The following is a 21,309-nucleotide window of genomic DNA, read 5'->3' on the forward strand; positions in this document are numbered from 1 at the left end:
ACTCGCACTACTATTCATGATTGAACAAAACTTTTGGCAGGTACTGTATGAAAAAGTATGTTTAATGAACAAGAGTCGAGAGTATAATGAGCTTTTTTCTCCCTACCTACGATTTTGCCAGCGCGCATCCAAGACATTGCAAGGGGTACATCGCTAGAGAAAGTAAATGAAGTATACCAATTTCTTGATATTTGCACCAATTTTTAGTAATTTGGACAATGCACCATGATATTACCATTGTAAATGTACCATGATTTTTGTTTTAGTAAAATTTGTGGAAAACAACCGTTTTGTATTCAACCGTTAAAACATTTTTTCATAACCAATACAATAAAAGGTGGTGGTCGTCTGTACATGTATCCCGTTCCAACGAGGGGGTGGTTTTAGTACTACTATAGAAGAAGTAAACTCATGAATTTTGTTCCGTTTCAGAAGTGGACAGAAATTATGAGTAGCAAAAAATCAAATAAAACAAGTGCGTTGTTGCCAAATGTACCTACTTACTTAACGCTCGTACACATGTTTTTGTTATTGTGTTTGTTAGGTTATTGGGCGAAATCAAATACTCTGCGGGTTTTTCGGGAGGTATTTTTAATGTCCTCTCTTATTTAGAGTAATAATTCAAGACTATTTTAAAAAAATATTTTTTGTAATGTTACCGCGGAAAGCTCGTTTTGCTGCTATGAAATAGGGAAGATATTACCTTTTTTCAACCGTTTTTCAATCAGGAGGCAATGAAATTAGTCATTTAACGCATACATTGAAGTTTATGAGCGTGCGCAGAAATCTGTTATTCGAATTACACAATCTATAATGACTACCTAACTTTTAAATAGTTTACTGTTATTTCGCCAACTTTCTATTTAATGACGAGCTTTCTGCACAAACATGACGAAAAATTGTTATGTCAGACTGCATCTTTCCAATTCATATGCAGTTTGAAAAAAAACCTGTTTTCTTCCCTCGACAGGTATTATATTATTGTACTATAAGTCTAGTTTTGCAACTCTGTTTCTTTCCTCGACACGTTATTTTAATCTCATATCTTTCTTAAAACAAGTTCAGTTAGCTGTACGCTAATCTGAAAAGTATAATTATCAATATATTTTGTCATCCGATATTAAAATGCAACGTATGGTTCGTTATGGCAAAACGTACTGTTTTTACATATTTAAGGGAGGTTTCGAATCAAATTCCACCATCATTTTGTCAATGAAAATCTTTTCTCCTTCAGTAATCTGCGTAAATGCTTCTTAAGATTCACGTTATTTAATTTTATGTAGGCAGGTGTCTATTTAGCAGTCTTTCAAAATTTCCAATAATTGAAAAATATTTAGATGTACAGTGTAAAACAAAGCACTGAATTGAAACAATTTACTTGTATTTTTATTTGCTCAAACATGACCTAAAAACGTGGATTCCTCACCGATGTAATAAACAACCAGATAATCGACAAATTCAGTTAAGTTATTACATTTTGGATGAATGAAATCAATCGCAGGGAGAAGCGGTTAAGAGAGATAATACAGTCGCTTTCGCAAATTACACGTACCAATAAACGTATAAAATGCGCTTCATGTTCATAATAATACAATACTATGGACTTTTACTTTTCCAAACGTTTCGTCGTTCTTTGCTAACGGCATCTTCAGTGCGTTTGGAAAAGTAAAATTCCACAGACCACGGCCAAAAAGCCGGGAAGAAAACACCGCATCGATATACGCCCGGCCGTGAAAGCCTAAGAACTGAGGACATATTTCATGTTGTAAACCAACGCTGCTCTCTTTTTCTGCAAAATGGCATGTCACTGATGGGACGGAATTCATGGGTAATTGCAGAAGTTGTCTATAATCGTTAAATCAAAGACTGGACGGAATTCAGGTGTGGGAGTCGAATGGTGGAACCCTAATTAACGATTCGCTTTATGATATAGATGAAGGATGTTATAGTCCAGGCTTCCATAGTACAGAAGTGTGAGATTATAAAACCTGAAATCGTAATAACAGTAGGAAAACATGCCAAAAAGCAAAAACGCGAATCGCCCGTCCCAGACTATAAATTTCGCATATATGAGAAAGACACTTTTTATGTTTTATTTACGTTTGGCAGTACATATTAAATTTCACAAATGTTCTCAATGGGAGCTTGGACCATAGAAGCTCTCATAGCGCAAAAATGTACTTCATAGAATACCTAAAATTATAAAAGCGTAAAAAAGTAGGAAAACATATCAAAAAGCAAAAATACGAATCGCCCGACACTATAAATTTCGCATACCTATCTATATGTATAAGCAATACACTTTTCATATTCTATTTACATTTGGCACTACATATTAAATCTCATACCAGCAAAATGTTCCTACATTTAATATTCAAAGAATTACGCAAAATCTTTTACAAATGATCTGCAGAGTCGCAGAACCGATCACATTTTAAGAATATTAGATACCACTTCTGTAACGTCTGTAGAAAACCAGACAGACATTCATTCTGATTTTCCTCAAACTCCAAGGAGAAAAAGAAATATCTGAGTACGAAACTATACGAAGTAGCTCACAAACGAATAGCAGATGCTACACGATATTATAAAATTAATTTTTTTTTTGCAATAGTATACACCACCGTATACTTAATAATAGAAAGAACATAAACTGAAATTAATCATTTTGTTGTAATATCCATAAATACCTATCTTGTATTATATGGAAAATTTTGCACATAAATGTCTTAACTTTTACTCAAGCGGCAGCTCTGGATAAACTAACTGCAGAAAATTAACTTTCCTCAAACTCAAAATGATAGTTTTCAGCATACTCAAAAGTCACATTGCGCTGCAATATAATTTAAGAGTAGATATATAAAAATTAACAATAGTATAATGCGAAGAAAAATTCAACATATCCATTTTTTTTGTTTGAACAAAAAAAAGTAAATACTGGGAAATTGGGAAACCGGGCCGCACCCTTATTTGTTATTGCACTGATCGTGAAACTCTTCGATTTCTGTATTTTAGGTACGGAAATTTAAAGTTTAATAATAACATTACAAAAAAAAGTCACTTCTATGCTCGAGAATGACTAATTTAGAAATTCTTAAAATATTGTGGATAGAGAAGGTTAAAAATGGAGAAGTATTAAAAAGAATAGCAGAATAGAGGACTTTATGAAAGTCCATAAAATATATACGAGTAAGGACACTTTCTCAGACATGAAGGTCTAGGTAAGAGTCATATTAGAGGCAGAAACAGGAGCTAAGAGGAGTAGAGGAAAACCAAGATTAGATTACTGTTCGCAAATAGTTAAAGATGTTAAATGTTATAGTTTTAGGGAAATGCGAAGTTTTGCTCAAGATAGGAAATAGTGGACGTTCGTGTCCAACCAGTCTTCCTACTAACGACCTTATGGTGATGATGAGTGACCTCTTTTCTCTCATTCTTTGTCATACCTAGTTTTAGGGAAATGAAAATATTAGCTCAGAATAGGAACCGGTCTTAGAACTGACGACCTTATGATATGACAAACGAGGTTTCAATGTTTTCATGCACCTGAGCAACAACTATAGCCTTAATGGTCGCAACTTTCTGAGCGTCTGCTTCTGCGTCATTGTATGATAAGCAAACGATATAAAACTGAGCAGTCTTGTCTGATGAGCGGATAATGTCGTGAGAATCAGTTAGGGTATAATCACATCCAACATCATGAGCAGAAAAGGATTAATTGATTTTAAAAACCTATTTTGATAAACCTTGCACTAATTACAAGAAACAAAACATTAGTATTGGTTTGTTGAATAAACTGGCCTTTGCTACTATTCCGATTTTCCAAATAGAAATGGAATCTAAAGTCTACAATTACGTTACACCTCTGTTAAAAATTTTACTTGTCAAATTCTAATAAACGCTAAAAATGCTGGCGAAATTCGGTAGGTGCAGTTTTTGGTTTTTTATGAACGTATGTATAGTACATAGGTACTTCAGGAGAGTTTACAGCTTTAATAAGAAAAATATTTGGACACGATTCAAGTTGCATACTTACAACAACAGGAACACTGTAGAGTACAGAGAGGGATCTATTTATCGAGTAACTACTTTGAAACGCTTCTCGTTTTATATGCTATACATAGTGATCCTCTCTCTCCACCGCGCAGAACCACGCCACATTACTACACTGGACGAAGGAATTACGATCAATATTTGGCTACGGTTTTACTTGATTGTTATTGTTAGTGTGTTCTGGGGTTTCTCTTATTCGAAAAAGTGAATTTCAACTAGTGATTCTTGCTAAAATATCGGCCGCAGATATGAGTCTCGTGCCAAATGCGGAATTTGGGTTGTCGATAACGTATCTAACATAGCAAATTTTAAGCTGAGATTGCATATGTACAGTGAAGTTGATAAGTAAATTCATATTAAAGGAACTCGAGAGTACAATCGCAATTATTTACTATACAAGAACGTATGCCAACTTACTCGAAAGGACATTTCATGCTTTATGATTGGTGTGAATTTGGGCCACTAGGTATACATTGCTGAGTAAATAAACGAGGACGTTACAAAATATTGAAATTTTTCACTAATTCAGTCTTTGCTGGTAGCAGCTCATTTACAACTCGCGATCCTACACTTCACCAATTTAGTCTCAGAAAAATCCTCCTAAAGAATCTACCAGAAAATCAATTATCAGTAGATCTAAGCCATCGACAAAATCTAATTAAACCAGATGTTGTTCAGATTGTCCATAAATTAGCGCCATTACTACCGAATAACGATCAAAGGCTCCGAAAAGAATATGTGAAAAAGAAATCTAACTTAGGGTCATAACAATTTTCAGTTGAATAAAAACAGAATGGAAAAACTAAAAGTAATTCCAATTTAAGATGAATTTTTATCTACCAATTTCCACGTTCTTATAGTTCAACTTGACAATATCGAATATGATCATCATCATCAACATAAGGTCGCCAATCACATAATTAGTTGGGCACGCACCTCCACTCCTTCCTATCCTGAGCTAAATCTTCGCATTTCCCTAATACTAGAACAAACCATATCCTTAACTATNCGCTCCTTCAGAGTGAATCCAACACTACCCTGTCGTTCGGACGGCAGGGTGTCTTTTGAAGATTTCCCCTCTTCCACGAAAACATAAAAAAAAAAGTTTTTGTACATAGTGTTTATCATTGATGTTTTATTCACTATTGCAAAAATAGCATTGAGAAAACTCTGCTCGTAAAGTCACGGCCACCACCCACTAAGTTAGACAAGTTTCGACACATTGTAGTACTAACTAAACTACACCAAACACCACACCACCTTCACCGTAATTGTTGGTGAAGCTTGGAAAAGTTTCCATATACTTACAACTAAATCAGACCGTGAAAGCCTACATTCAATCACTATAGAAAATTGTAAATATTTTGTAGAACATTATGGCCGAAATGAGAAAAAGCCCTACATCGACCAGCTTTGAACCACACCACCACAGTCGTGCCACAACAAGTACGACATGTAACCGTCACAGTGCATGGTAGAACGATTACACACAGATACCAATTATGTGCACTGGGTAATTCTAGCTCTTATAGTCAAATATATGGACACACACGTCATCAAAAACTAAAACGTTTGTGTGTTTCATTCCCATTAACTGCTAATGCAGGGCGAAAGACCCTCTTCAGTATCCTTTTAGGAATCGTAAGAATGGATGAGTGGTGATTCGGATCAGAATAATGAAATGGGCGGAATGAAGACGGAAGAAAAATGAAAGACTACCACCTGTAGAATATTATTACTGCCCCAGCATTTGCTTAAGTGATCCGAGGAAATCACAGAAAAACTTAGACCAAGGTAGATGGGCCCGGAATTGAGCCCCGGCATCCTTCCGAATACTAAACAATATTCTAAACATCACTAATATTACAAAGTATTGTAGATGTTTATATAGTGTTACTGGGAATAGTTCAAAACAAATTTAGAAATGGGGAATTATTACATTCGGTTTGGACATTTAGTAATAGACCTAATTTTTTATATTTATTAATTTCTAAATTTTCAAGTAACATAAGTTATTTTCCTTTATTTTCTAAATGTAAAATATCAAACTTGTTCTTAAACAGATGTCTTTCTTTCAGTGTTAGGTAGAATCTATCTGGTTTTTATGTAATTATTTTTATGCCCACTTAATCTTTTTTTTTTTAAATTTCTACCTGTTTGTCCTATATAAAATTTTTGACAAGACCCACATATTAACTTATAAACACCTGACTGATTTTCAATATTTAATTTATCTTGATTAATTTTTATAAGTTTGCCTATAGAAAAACTAATTTTGTAAGCAATATCCAATCCACTTCGTTGTAAATAGGTACATAATTTATTAGTTAAATATCTCAGATATGTGATGCTATTGTATTTAATTTTTTTTTGTTTCTATTCGCCCCACCTTCACCACCAGCATCACACCTGTTTCAGTGGTCTAGACAAAACAACGACTCCCTATTCCGTAAAATTTTCTTTATTGAGCTCAGCCTAACCTCATCCTTATTCACCAATTCATTCTACTATCATAACATCCTACCTATCACATTTACCACATCGTCTGTCCTCCAAAATTTACATTCTCTACACTTATTCCTTCTCCTAAATTTTGATAGCTTGTTTATTTTCCTCCCTCCTTAAAATACTTTGTCACCCAATCCCCTTGCCAGTCTCCCCACAATCTTCCTCAGCCCCACCACATATCTTGACTCTTCTATTTTTCTTAGATCCTCTTCCCTTATCATTTCCCCACATCTGTTACTCATCAATTCCACTGTATTGATCCCTTCCCCCAGCCACTCCCTCACCTTCTCCTGATTGATTTTTAATCTCTTCAGAGAAAGGGTTCTATCTCTCTTCTCACAGCCTCCCAACCTCTTTTCATATTTTCCTATTCTTTTTATCGCTTCTTCCCACATCTTTCCACAACTAGTCTCCCTTCTTATTACAAAATCTGGCTTGTCTGCTTCTCTCTAATTGCAATACCCACTTAATTTATATTTTTTTAAAACCTTTATCTAATTTGTTTTCTTCCATCCCCATATTTCCACCTCATAAAACACTATACACCTCACCATCACATTAAATAACATCAACTTCCTACCCAATTATTCTCACACCCATAATCTTCGTTTAATTGTCCTCCCCTTAGTCACTTGATTAGTAATATGCATTTCACCCCGATTATCATCTTATATCTCCAGAATTTGAAGACAATCATATTAAATAATTTATGTAGATTAGTCTACATAAAAAATTAATTTAAGTGTACTGGTTATGTTAATTAATTNTATTACAATACTAAAAATAACTAATTAACGTTAATAGTTAATTGTATCAAGCCAATTTTGTTTTTTACGCCAAAAGGAACATCTTCTTTGCGATTTATAAATTAAAGAAGAAGCAATCAGAAGCAAGTTCCGCCTTGTCACTATATGTTCCAGTTTATGTCTACATCTGTGTTCCATCGACTGTGTGGTGTTATTTGAATAAAAGGTTTCTATCACAGAGTCTTCTTCCGGACTTTGCCGGACCGTCGAAATCGAGGAATTGACATGAAAACGTTAAGCATTATCGAGAAGGTTTCTATACCTACAAGAACAAAAGTGGACAACATTCTGAAATCAGCCGTTTGTTATTGGCCGGTTGTCAGTATGTAATATGCTGGTGGTTGGCATGTTTGGTCTTTTCAAGTCAAAATATTAATAACTAACAAGAAACGAAGAGCCCTATTCGTACCTTCGATTTCAATAACAAATACGGGATTGTCAGTTACTACTTTTTGTCTCAGGGAGTAAATCGTACAACAGAACTTCATGAATATATAGTGTGTTCTTCCGAATTTCTTGAATTTGTTGTGATTGTTTAACAGCAAGTGACGAAAAATTAAAAACGATTACATCAACTTAAGAATTACCCGTTTGAATACAATACTATAAGTATACAAATCATTATAAGGTCGTCAGTCCTAAGACTGGTCAGACACGCACCTCCACTCTTTCCTATTGTGAGATAAACTTCGCATTTCCCTAAAACTCGAACAACCCACATTTTTCGTCTCCTATCTTTATATTCGCTCTTTCCCTACTTTTTCTTCCCTTGCATACCAGTATTTTTGTTTTACTTTTATTTATTTTCATGCAGTAGGTACTGTTTTGTCAATACCGCTTCCATTTACTATCTATAACTCCTACTTGCTGGGACTGCTATATCATCTGCAAATTCTAACCTTTTACCCCTGTATATCTATCCATACAATTGTACTGTCTTTAATGATGATGATCGCTTCTTCGATGTATAGATTAAAAAGTGGCGATGACAGTGTGCATTCCTGTGTGAGTCCCTTCCTAATATTTACTTCTCTACATTGCAGCCCTAGCTTTATAACTGCCTGTTGCTCTTTATATAAACTAAGTATCACCCTTCTATCTTTATAACTCATCCCTATATTTTTAAGTATATTTTACATCTTGTCCCATTTAACATTGTCAGAAGCTTTTTCTAAATCTACAAATCCTATGTACGTACTCTTACATCTTGTCCCATTTAACATTGTCAGAAGCTTTTTCTAAATCTACAAATCCTATGTACCTACTCTTTCCTTTCTCTATTGTTACTGCCACGTTCTAAACCTAGCTCATCTATCTCCACACTATCTTTCTTCTCTAATATTATCTCCTGACTCATGGCCTGTGCATAGGTTAACTAAATATTCTTTCCACCTATAGGCCGTTTCCCCATTTTCTTTTAATTATATTATAAACCTCATCGATTTTACCTACTTCAAACTTTTCTTCTACTTCTTTACACCTCATATCAATCCACTGTTCCTTAGCTGCCCTAAATTTCCTAATTATTTCCCACTTTACAGCTTTATTTTTTGTCCTTTGCCTCTCCTGTTTTTGGATTTCTGCCTTTCTTCTATTAATTCTACAATCTCGTTTGTTATCCATGCCTTCCTACTTTCGTTCTGTTTAAGACCTAGTATATCTGCAGCTGCTGGGTCTAGGCACATTTTAATGCAGTTCCATTCTGTCTCTATATCCATGTCATTCGTTTCTCCCGCCTCCTTTGGTATTTCGTCTGTCTCTGGGTAACACTTACAGTCCATCACTTGATTTTTAAATCTTTGCCTAACAAGTATGTAATCTAACTGATATCTCCCTAAATCACCTGGCATCTTCCAGGTACAGCGTCACCTAACGTGATGGTTGAACAAAGTATTCGCGACGGTTAAGTTATGTTTACCGCAAAATTCTATTAGTCTATCTCCGCTATCATTTTTACCTATTGCCAAATCTAAATGAACCTACCATTGCACCGTCTTTACCTTCACCTATTACTGCGTTAAGTCTCTTACAACTATAAGGTTTCCTTGCCCTTTCACTAAACTTAACACGTCTTCTACATCTGTATAAACCGCTTCTACGTATTCATGATTGTAAGATGATATAGGTATGTATACCTGCACTAATACCGTTTTTACCGGTTTCGAGTTTTAACCATAACCATCCTATCGCTTTTTTGTAAATAACTTTTTACATTCTGCCCTGGTTTCCTACGCATTACAATTCCTACCTCCCCAATTACGTTCCGCCGATTCTGTATGTATTATTCTAAAGTCTACACTCCAGAAGTCTTCAGCTTCTAGCCATCGGACTTCACTAGGGTATTCATCTCAACATTCAAATTTTCTAATATCCCTACTTGTCTCATTGTCGTAACATTCTACGCTCCGACTCGTGAAATATTGCACGTTCCCCTATTGCACCTATTGATGGCATCCCCCGAGGTAGTCCCCGCCAAAACATCCAAATGGGGGACTAATTTACGTTCGGAGTGCTTTAACCCAGAGGACGCCATCATTTGAGTTCGGTTTGTTTTTCTTGGGATAACATGATGTGGTGGTTTTCCGTTGCCTTCCACATCGCGGGATTATACATCAGAGTGCTATATCGATCTTCGTGATCTCTGCCACCCTGAGTACTGAAAGAGCTACTGCCCTATTTCAGAGGCTCATCTTAGTCTGGTCTCTCTTTAGAAACCACCCCATTATGGTTGAACCTATGATCCCGCACCCTAAATCATGAAAACTGGCAAGCCGGTCTACCCACTCTAATTTGTACAAAGGCTTCGTCAAGGTTCAAGACCCGTCAGATCGAATAGGTTTTTTATGGTTCTAAAAAAATATTTTATGTTTATCACATTCATGGGAATGGTGCACGCGGATTGTAAACTTATAACACCAACGAGTGACTCATTTTATTTATAACATAAATAAGTTACAAGTTTTGCCACTAGACGACGTATGATTACTATTTAACAAACGATCAGAAAAGTTAAAATGTACAGATCGCTGTTTCGAAATCAAATATGGTACTGATTTGAAACAATTGATAATATTTGGCATTTTTATTGCTACAAATAAGTAGGCGATAATGAAATAACGGTTTGTGGTAAAACCAATAATAAGTCACTTACATTCAACAGTTAAATCTGGTAATAACTTTATTATTAGTTATCATAAAACTTCCTTCTAAAATGGGAGACTTCCAAAAAAAGAACATTTTCAATAATTGGATGAACTTTACGGATATGCTAACAATGAGTTGCCTCAAATCATCGTTTAAAAGTTGTGACGAGATAATCATGAGATTAGTTTAAAGCAGTCTTGTGATTCATCGGACTTTTTCGATTGAGAAGGAATTAATGAGGCTAAGACAGTTTTATTTTAATTTTTTGAGTCTTAAAATTAATTGATTATTGCCGTCTTCGTCCCGTGAAAGTTGCAGGCAACAGCAGAAAGCTTTTACGTAACTGTTCATCTAAGAAAAACAAACATGTTCCAAGCTAAAAGCTTTTCGGGATGATTTTTGATTCCACTTACTTTTTTTTCTATAGCCTACTAGCATACATATAGCTAAAGTGGCGAGAAGTTTAACTTCTTCATTTGTGATATTGACGTATGCATAAAATATATTTCAAGTAGTTTTTTTGAGCAAAGGGGAAATTGAGAGAAAAGATTTTCTTCGACAGGTTTTCTTTTAATATATTATTACGAGGGGTTTTTATTATTCTTATAGAAAATTTGACAGGAAAATAAAATACGTTTATCTATTTCCCTTTTCAATAATNGACATTAGTTATTATACATATATTATATATAAAACTAAATTGGGAGAAGAAAACCTTCTTCTGATATAATATTTAAACTGCGAAAATATTAGGTATCCATGCTTTCTCTACCGAACGATTAATTGTTAAAATATAATATTTTTTCTTTGAGTTTTTCCTACAGTTATTTTCGTATATATATGTAAATTCTTTAAACCAAAACAAAATCTGTTCTACGCGAGCCATGAGTATTCACCGTGGTATAGTTGGGGAGTTCAAAATTGGCAAAATCCACAATAAAACTGGCGCATTTATTATTTTCTTTCAGTTGCTGACTGAACGCCTACTTTTACTCACGACAGACGTGTAGGGAATAACATAAATGTGGAAAAGAGACGTCAAGTAGGAATTGCAGCGGACACTAGTAAAGAAAAAGTAATAACATTACACTGTAACAAAAAGAGATGCAGACAAGCAGAATTTGAGTGTATCGGACTTTAAAGGAGGTTCAACATTCTCAGGAATTTAGGAAAACAAAGACACTAGTTTAAAGATATAATTCCAACCAGGTCTAAAGATTCCTGTTGTTTCGTGTGTACTATTTTGGGGATTGTCTTTTAAACCAAAGATTTCATCTGTACAGCGGTGATATCGCTCAATCCCTTAAATAAGTAACATGTCACATTTTTGTAACAACAAGTACTGTTCTATTGGGCCATACGGAGTTTAAATGTTAAAAGAATGAGCAGCGACTAGAGATTGACTGTTAACGTAAGAATGCACTAGCAAAAAAATATAAAACGAATACTACGCTGGTAATTACCATTATTAATATTAATGACCGATACTTGGATTACTAGAGGAACATTTTTCTAGACGCTAGTTTGGACGCAGTCGTGATCTAAAACCATGTAGTTGTAGACGTAAAAACTTAATTTTTCTTCTCTTCTGTGGTATTAATACCATGTTGAGATATACTTTCGATAATACTGCATACTATCTGTGGTAAACAAAGTAGTTATTTGATTAACTTTTGCAATGTGCTTTTAAAAATTATTACGAGTAGTAGCGGAGTAGTAATCTGTTGACATTTACATTATTAGTCGTTCTACAACCGTCACTATTTACATTTTCCATCCGTGCAGCTACTTAGTTGTTATCGCAATTTTTCTATACATTATCAATTCACGCCCAAGAACGTCTTGTTCTGGTTTTCTTACAACTATTTTTGCCCCTTAATTTATCTGTTTTATTCACCATTCGATTCACTTTTGCATCTAGTTAATACCCTCCAAAGCTTGCTACTTATTTCAGAAACGCCCTGTACCTATGTAGTAAAACTAAAAAAAAAGTACTTATTAACGGAATTCACCTATTATTTGTGTTTTTCGAATCAAGTTCGAGTACAAATAAGAAATTATGATGATGAAAACGACGTGCAAATAAAATACAAATGTCTAAGTAACAATTTATTGGTTGAAGGCTGGATCAAGACTCGCTCTTTCATATTCACAAACAAATATGGTAACTTCGGGTAAGTGGTTGTGTCGGGATGAGGAAGGTGGAAAGGATGAGCGGTGGAACAGTAGTATGTATTGTACATATGTATCTGTACATAAACGAGTGAAATTTCTAGGTATCTATTGAACTAAAGACACAAATAAGTAAAGAGAAAGCAGAACAATAGAAACAGAATAAAATGTAAGTTTGGGAATTTTGAGTCGTAAGCTGTGCTTAAGGATGTTTGGGAGGTACAATCTGAGACAAGAGAACATAAAATTAGAAATTCGTGATTAATTAGGTTTTGCAGCATATCATGAGGTAAATAAATACTATCTATACTAAAAACAAGTATACGGTTTGAGAGAAAACTTGAAATTTGATCGAAAACGAATAATATAGAAAAATTTTTAACTGACTTTTGGCAGTGAATATACCTTGATTTCAACTTCGAAACAAAAAATATTTAGTTTCAATCTTTATTAATAATGAGCGTAAAACTTTTTAATATGTTTAAATAATAATTAAAACTTTAAAATTGCATTTATTTCAGACAATTATAAATATTATCAAGTAAAAACGAGTCTCAGCTAATTTTTCATTTTTTCCTCGATAACCATCTAGTGAATTTGAATAACCTTACGCTAAAGTGATTCTCCAGAGTTCAAGTTACTTATTATAAAAGTCTGAAATTTCTGGTAGCTTTTTTTCTGTTAATAAAAATAAATTTAATCTGTTCGGTTAACGAATCTCCATAAAATGACGTGTAAAGTTACAATTTTTTAATATTTTAATAACTTCTTAACGGTTTAGTGAATCGATTTGTAATTTTTACAGGAGTTTTAGAATTGAATGAGGAACGTTCTTCCAAACTTTTATTTGTCTCGTAGCATTTTGACATACCTCCCAAACATCTTTCAGTAAAAAGAAGTAATATGTAATTTTATTTTAACAGCGGGAAAGTTTGGTACTAGAAAAACAAAATCACCTGTAACACAAACATCTACTGCAAACCTGAAAGGCCTATACAAACAGATTACCTGAATACCTACTATAATAATATTTGTTAAATTCAAAGAAATTTTAATACAATGTGAACAATTACAATAAATCGAAATGTTTGAATTTTAAAATCTATATAGGCAAGTTCGCAAATATAACAGTTCGCCTTTAAAATTCGATTGCAAACAAAATTGGTTTTGGATTTAACGTAGGTAGGTACCTACGTGGTCGAATCAGTTCATATACATACATATTTTAGTTGCTGGTCAAGAAGTTAATGGAAGTTAGGTTTTTCAACCAAGTTGGGCCGATAAGTTTGACAGTTATAGCACATTAGGGTTATTGGTCCTGCAGGAATCTCAGGAATGGCAGTCATTACGGCCCTTTCGGGTCTTCGTATCTTAATTTACCGCCGCAGCTCGCCACCTAACGTTCTCATAAATATTTCTATCCCGCACTGTTAAATCTTTAGCGAAAGTTCATTAAATGTGAAGATGCTCCGACTGTGTCTCGGCACCAAATCGAAAACGGGTTATAAAACATTTACTTATATGGCCAAACTTGAGGGCAAATACTTAAACAATTCAGAGATAAAAATAAAAGGCACAAAAGGTAATGAAGTTTCCACAAGATGAGGGTCCAGGTGGAATCCTAGGAAAAAATATAAAATACGTAGCTGTCACGAATTACATCCTTCGTGAAGAACAATTGATTTGATCAAATCAACATGGCTATACCCAATCGATAGACATTAGTTATTATACATATATTATATATAAAACTGAAATGTCTTCAATTATAAAACAACTGCCTTTTTAACGTTTCTTATAGAGGCAGGTACCTACTTTAAAAGTCACACTCAAAGTATAGAAGCTGTTGTTTATGTTTCTAATTGGAAACTTCTAAAATTGAGATTCTTTCTAATTAAGAATTTGGTTAAGCGAAAGATCCTGAATATATAGGGTGTAACAAAAAGAAGTGCTGAGCTTTGGAGGGTGTAAACTAGATGATACACAATCGCACGATGGTGAAGGGCAAAAAGATTTTTTTTAGAATATCACAACAACTTACAATCCGAAGCCTGTCCTGTGTGTGAATTAGCTACATAGATTGTCTGCCAAACTGATACGATAAAAACCTTGCAGCTACATGGATTAAGACTATAAACATTTCCGAACAAAAAAGAAAGAAAAAATGTAGGTTACGTAAATATTAGTCGAAAAATGAGCATCATCTTGATAATTGCAATTTTATTAAGACAAATTTCCACACCACCACTGAGGTATTGTCAAGGCATGTTACCTTTGTGAGTGATTTTAAGTAAACATACCAAAAACGTCTCCAAAAAATAGCAAAAACACAAAATTCCGTTCCGCATGAAGCAAATTTCTCTCTAAACAACACCCTATAGAAAAAAATTAGGCTCTGCAGCACTCTCTGTCGCTACCACTGACAGAAATTAACTCACGGCTGAAAATCAATTTCTAACGTAAGAATGCACTAGCAAAAAAATATAAAACGAATACTACGCTGGTAATTACCATTATTAATATTAATGACCGATACTTGGATTACTAGAGGAACATTTTTCTAGACGCTAGTTTGGACGCAGTCGTGATCTAAAACCATGTAGTTGTAGACGTAANCAAAATTCCGTTCCGCATGAAGCAAATTTCTCTCTAAACAACACCCTATAGAAAAAAATTAGGCTCTGCAGCACTCTCTGTCGCTACCACTGACAGAAATTAACTCACGGCTGAAAATCAATTTCAAGTAAGGCTCGCTGCAAATGATAAGGATGCAGCAACTGCTCTTTTAAAATTCGCCACACTGTCGTATGAAAGTAGCCAACGTTCCCTGCTATTTCCCGAGTAATACTTTGGAAGCTGTCTTCCATGAACAATGTAGGGTGTACATTGCCTGTTTCTCGCAATCTCTATACCCTATTTAAGATAGTTGGCAAGTGTGGAAATTTTCGCTCAGGATGTCGATGGTTGTACAACTCGATTGTTTCATTAATGTTGTATTCACATTCACCGTAGATCAAGATCATATCACAAAGTTCTGAGGTACTAAACGCCTTTGTAATAATAGTGAGTGGCTCACTGACCTAATAGCGAATAAGCGATTGATAACGCTAAAAGGACAAATAACTTTTACAGTAGGGCCGCAGCAACCTAAATTACACTTTATCTAATCTGACAAATAACAAAGAATCCATGAGCAAAAAAGTACAAAAGAAATACAACACCAATGCTGCTAATTACAACCTTATTGAACGCGATGTTGCGTTATAGTATTGATATAACACGGCCGGAATTGAATTTACTTGTACATTCAACTGCGTTTTTTTCGAAAACGTTGAACTTTCGAACATACAAACTTAATTAATTCTCATGTTTTATAGTGCGTTAACAGTTTTTCAATTATATTAAATCTAAATTTTAACAATGTTCTGATATGAAACTAGATAATAAACTATCCTTACACAATCTACTGCAAAGTCATGGAATCAAGTCGAAAGTTTCGCAAATACTGTGTAAAGCCTATAGATCAATAATTTAGTTTCGTCATCACAAGGTCGTTAAGTCGAAAGCCGCACTTCCGTTCCTTCCTATACCGAGCAAATCATCGCATTTATCGAAAACTAAATCGTTTCCTATCGCTAATATACATGAATGTATGTATGAATGAACTTTTCTGTTCATGGTATTTTCATCGTTCTTCTATAATACCACACATTTAACGTTTCTAATTTTTTCAACGTGTCACTGTTTGGTGCGGATTTTGGGTTGAAAAGATCATTGGATCATAGTTTTTCGAAAATTAAGCTATTCAAGCAGTGAACGTTACTGGTACTCGATATCGCGACATGATAACACAGTTATTTTTACCTAAATTGAGTAGTACTGATGTGGACCACGTGTAGTTTCACCGAGACGGTGCCAAATACCATACAGCCCGTAAAACAATTCATTTACTGCATATCCAATCTGCGTATTCTCTCGTTTTGGTGATAAAAACTGACCCCTACATTGTGTGAGTTAACACAATTCAATTTTTTTTTATGGGATTATTTGAACTCAAAAGTCTATGCGAACAAGCCTACAAGCACGTGTGCATTGAAGGAGGTAATTTAACGTTCCGTCAACGAAATTCAGGCACATTTGTAGAAAATGGTCATGGAAAATTTCGACAAAAGAGTGCGTATGTGCCAGCAAAGACCTGGAGAGATAGGAAAAACTAGTTTGATCTACTTAAAAAAAAAAAAACGTTGGAGTCTTGTTGAAAGGAGAGGACAATGATGATAGGTGTGGAACTACGACACATAAGTTCAGGAATGCCTGTTTTGTTAGATTCTTGTTTCAAACAGAGAAAAATTTAAGAAAAAACAAACTGATTAATTTGCGATGACGTGTAGAAACAAAAGGTATGTTTGGTGCTCTTTTCCTAGTTAGTTTATATTTTATTTTTCTTTTATTATAAAAATTCTATAACTTATAAAGCAAAAAGGGGATTCTTCTTCCATCTTTAAAAATATTTATTGTCACAAATTTGTGTCTTGCATTTTTTGCATTTTCTCTTTTGTTTAAGTTTCAAAAATAATCTTTATGACGCAGTTTTATTTTTTAGTGTTTGTTAATTTCTTAGTCTTTTTGAATTCAAGGGCGTGTTAATCTGTCCTAAATTTTTTCGTTTTAAACCATTTGGCATTAATTGATATTTATTTGTATTCTGCCACAAGTCGGGAGAAAACTATTCCTAAGATTTTTTTTTTCGTCTAAACAAGTTTAAATTGTGTAATGCTTTTGGTTCGGCTCTATTTACGCTTAATAGTTGGGGAAAGTCCAAGTCAGATTGGTAGTTATCAGACATTTTCATCCGACGTATAGGGTGAGAGACTATGCGTCCATTCAACTTTAGCTGGGGGAGATTTATCTGTCCCAAGGAATTTCCAGTACCCAGCTGTATTAAAATATTCTTCAGTTTTGAAATGAAAAGAATGCATGTGAGATGTGGTGGGGATTTCCCTAGTGTACTAATTAAATTTTACTAAAAAATTGATGCCTATTTTAACAGCATTAACACCCTGCGGAATATCTTTTTTGTTTTTGTAACAATAAAACTAAATTTTGATTGTGTTTGAAACGCGCCTTTTTTTGGAACCTCTTACCCTTCCTCGTGTGAAATATATTCCTTCGTATGTATCAAATTTATACTTTTGACATTACCCGGGTTTACCTTACTACAACCCTTTACTTGCTCTAACCGTATTCGTAATTCTGGGTGTACTAATATTTAAAACCATAAAAATATGTCATATATAAATGTTTAATTTCTAATATATTATATTTCATGCTTTTACTGCATACTGGTGGGCTTGATTATCGATTCTAGAAAACTTAAGGCGATTATAAGTAAACCCAACTCAAAATGATTAAGGTCATCGTGGTCATCAGCAGATATCCACGTATCATGTCACATTAGACACCGATGTATAGCTCCATATGTTACTAATACTGACATCAAAGGACAATGCCAACCATTGGTACAAATCATTTGTTTGTATCTGTCATAACCGTTTTCATAAACAATACACACAGAATAAGAGAACACTTATGGTAGATAGGCGACTATATTCACTTGTTTCGAAGTGCACTTACACGATGAAACACTTTCGAGCTTTTGTTACAATTACTCCAGTTTCAAATAATGCTTTCAGCACAATTTTTAATGAAAATTGTCACTGCACATATCTCTATTGGAAACCGTTTAACAAAAGACATTCCTTTTCTACTTTTACATCGTCCGTGTATGCACCATACTATAGGTACGAGGGTTGTATTTAAAGTTCTGGGAGTTTAGCTATAATTTTTATTATTTTGTTGATTTTCGTCAATATTTCAATGTAGTTTTTCAACATAATTTCCATTTATTTCTTTTAAGCCGTCCTCAAAGAATTTTTTCGGAGTCTCCTCAATCTATTTATGGCACGTTTTACGTCAGTTCAAATGGAACACCTCGTAAAGTTTTTTTCAAATCTGGGAAAAGATGATAATCACTGGGTGCAAGATCCGGGAAATAAGTTGAGTGCGGAAGCAATTCGCAGCGTAAATCGTTCAAAACATCCTTCGTTTTTCTTGCGGTGTGTGGTCTTGCATTATCCTGTTGTAATAACGGACAATTATGCAACTTTTCAGGTCGTTTTTGACGTGACGTCTTATAATTCAATGGAGACGGCTGCACGCACGAAAAAACATGACTCATGCGGCGTTACCTCGCTCGAAGGCGTTCCATTTAAGGCTTGAAGTGCAAGCGAGAGCGCGAAACGAGCGACAAAGAGGCACAATCGGCCTCCGCGTTCGGCAGCGTTTGACATCTGTCTCTCTCCTACTTGAGTGAGCGATGCGTCCGCGTGGACAGCTGCTATACAATAATACATTTCCATTTACCTCCTTCTCTATATCCATACAAAATATGTATCAAACAAATAAAATTAAAATTTTCTTTTGAAAAATGAAACCATTCCATCAGTATTTTCTTATGACGTTGTCACGTTCAACTATCGTCAGTTAACCGACTTTACAGACAACCGATTTTTTGACAAGTGGCTGTCACAGTGGTATGATATTAAATTCGAATAATATTCTGCGTTAATTGTAGTACCTTTCGCCAGATAATCCATAAAAATAATCTCTTCGCTATCCCAGAATACTCTAAGCATTACTTTTCCGACAGACGGAACTTCACGCGCCTTCAGTGCAGGCCCTTTTTCAGGTTTGGGCCATTCTTTGGATTGACTTTTGGTCTCAGCATTGATATAAGGAATCCACGTTTCGTCAATGGCTACTTTTCGTTGACAAAATTCATCATCATAACGGACCAACAGCTCTTGAAGTTGACGACAAGTATCAGATCTATTGAGTATCCGTTCTGGTCCCAACAACCTTTGCACCCAGCGTCCCAAAACCTTGCCAACGGTTGTCATGAACTTGTACCTATGCGTAGGCGCATACTAATTTGACGAATAGTCTGTCCTCTTTCAGTAGGTCTTCGACGGCAGTAATGTTTCTTTCATTTACAATAATTTTGGATTCTGAATAATTTCTGATGTTTTTACACCTTTTTTCCACAAAAAGAAAATTATTACTATTTGCGATTTTGCGGCGTCTTCCATGGTTCAATTGAACACCTAGTTCAGACTGAACAACATTGCACTAGATTGTTACATAAACATGTCAAGATTTACTGATTTTTCTTCCGGGCTTTTTGGCCGTGGTCCGTGGAATCTTACTTTTCGAAACGTTTCGCCGTTCTTTTCTGACGGCATCTTCAGTGGTGACTCTGCATCAGTTACGATTCAGCACCTGTCCAATCACCACTAAAGATGCCGCCAGTATAGAACAGCGAAACGTTTGGAAAAGTAAAATTCCACGGACCACGGCCAAAAAGCTTGGAAGAAAACACAGCATCGATATACGCCGACCGTGAAAGCCTAAGAACTACATGTAGAGACTTGTCTGGCACCAATAACATTGCCTATAAGTTCTGCGTAATTATAGTATGATTCAGAACTTTAGAAACATCCCTCGTATATGTGTGTTTTAAAATTATTACTATTAGGCAATCAATATCACTTACCCGTTGAAGCAATCAACATTATCAGGATCAATATTTGGACCCGCAAACGGCCTGTTATAACCATGATGGTGATTCGGTCACACGGTCGCTTTAATTTTACATCAGTTCTGTTTTATTTGATTGTCTGAAACAAAACACTCTTATTGATGAAAAAAGAAGAATAAAAATGAAAACCTCAACTATTACAAAAAATTCCTACAAAGTTAAAAGAGAAAGTTGAATAAATGGTTTTCGCAAACTTATATCGACAAAACAAAACTTTCAAATAACCATATTTTATTGCTCTATAAAATCCACCGCAAATCAAAAGGGACAAGTGAGCAATTGTTGAAAAACTAAAACTATTTTGTTACTAGTCCTAACAAATCTGCCATTTGCGAAAGGATATTTAGAAAAAAAAACAGGTGCAACCCAGTACACGTGAAAGAAGTGAAACTTCTTTGGCGATCTCTATACCTTTGTAATGAAATAAATAATGATTTGGTGAAAGAGAGAGTACGAGAAATTTCAGGATTTATGTTTTCCAATATATCTTATGTTTACGTTTTTATGTAATTCAATAACAAAAAAATGGTCGCTTCCGTTTATTTTTCCAAGTGCTTAAGAAACCGTAAACTATCAATAACTACAAGGAATTAGAATTAATACATAATAATACTCACTCTTAAATAAATATTAATTGTTAAATAAACATTTACTGTAATACACTTACTGTAACTTCACAGATATAACCAAAAAATTAATTTAGCACTATAGTATAGGATATGCGCATGCCCGCTTTTCTATTCTCATAGCCTATCGCTTCGTGAGACGAAACGTTGCAAAGCGTGTCGTTTCATGGCTTTTAGATTTTACTCTCATCGATACCAAAGAAGTTTCACTTCAATAAAAGAACGCTTTATAAAATAACACTTTCTCCGTCTTACAATGAACCAACGAACTATATACTTATTTTCTGTTCCCATACTATTTGCATGTTGAAACAGCAAATAGCAAATTTTAACTTTTACTACA

The 21,309-nt window shown here is 34.6% G+C and overlaps 1 protein-coding gene across 2 annotated transcripts in view; it reads right to left on the reverse strand.

Moving 5' to 3' along the window:
- Nucleotides 1-21,309, reverse strand: part of LOC108739756 (T-lymphocyte activation antigen CD86) — a 365,407-nt gene that overhangs the window by 235,311 nt on the left and 108,787 nt on the right. For both annotated transcript variants that reach the window (XM_025980313.1, XM_018473808.1), the window contains one exon: nt 20,296-20,419. In XM_025980313.1, the coding sequence (XP_025836098.1) occupies nt 20,296-20,359 (64 nt within the window). In that variant the 5' untranslated portion in view covers nt 20,360-20,419. The remainder of the gene's footprint in view (nt 1-20,295; nt 20,420-21,309) is intronic.

This window comes from Agrilus planipennis, unplaced genomic scaffold (assembly GCF_000699045.2).
Source record: "Agrilus planipennis isolate EAB-ADULT unplaced genomic scaffold, Apla_2.0 scaffold222, whole genome shotgun sequence".
NCBI classification, from domain to species: Eukaryota; Metazoa; Arthropoda; class Insecta; order Coleoptera; family Buprestidae; genus Agrilus; species Agrilus planipennis.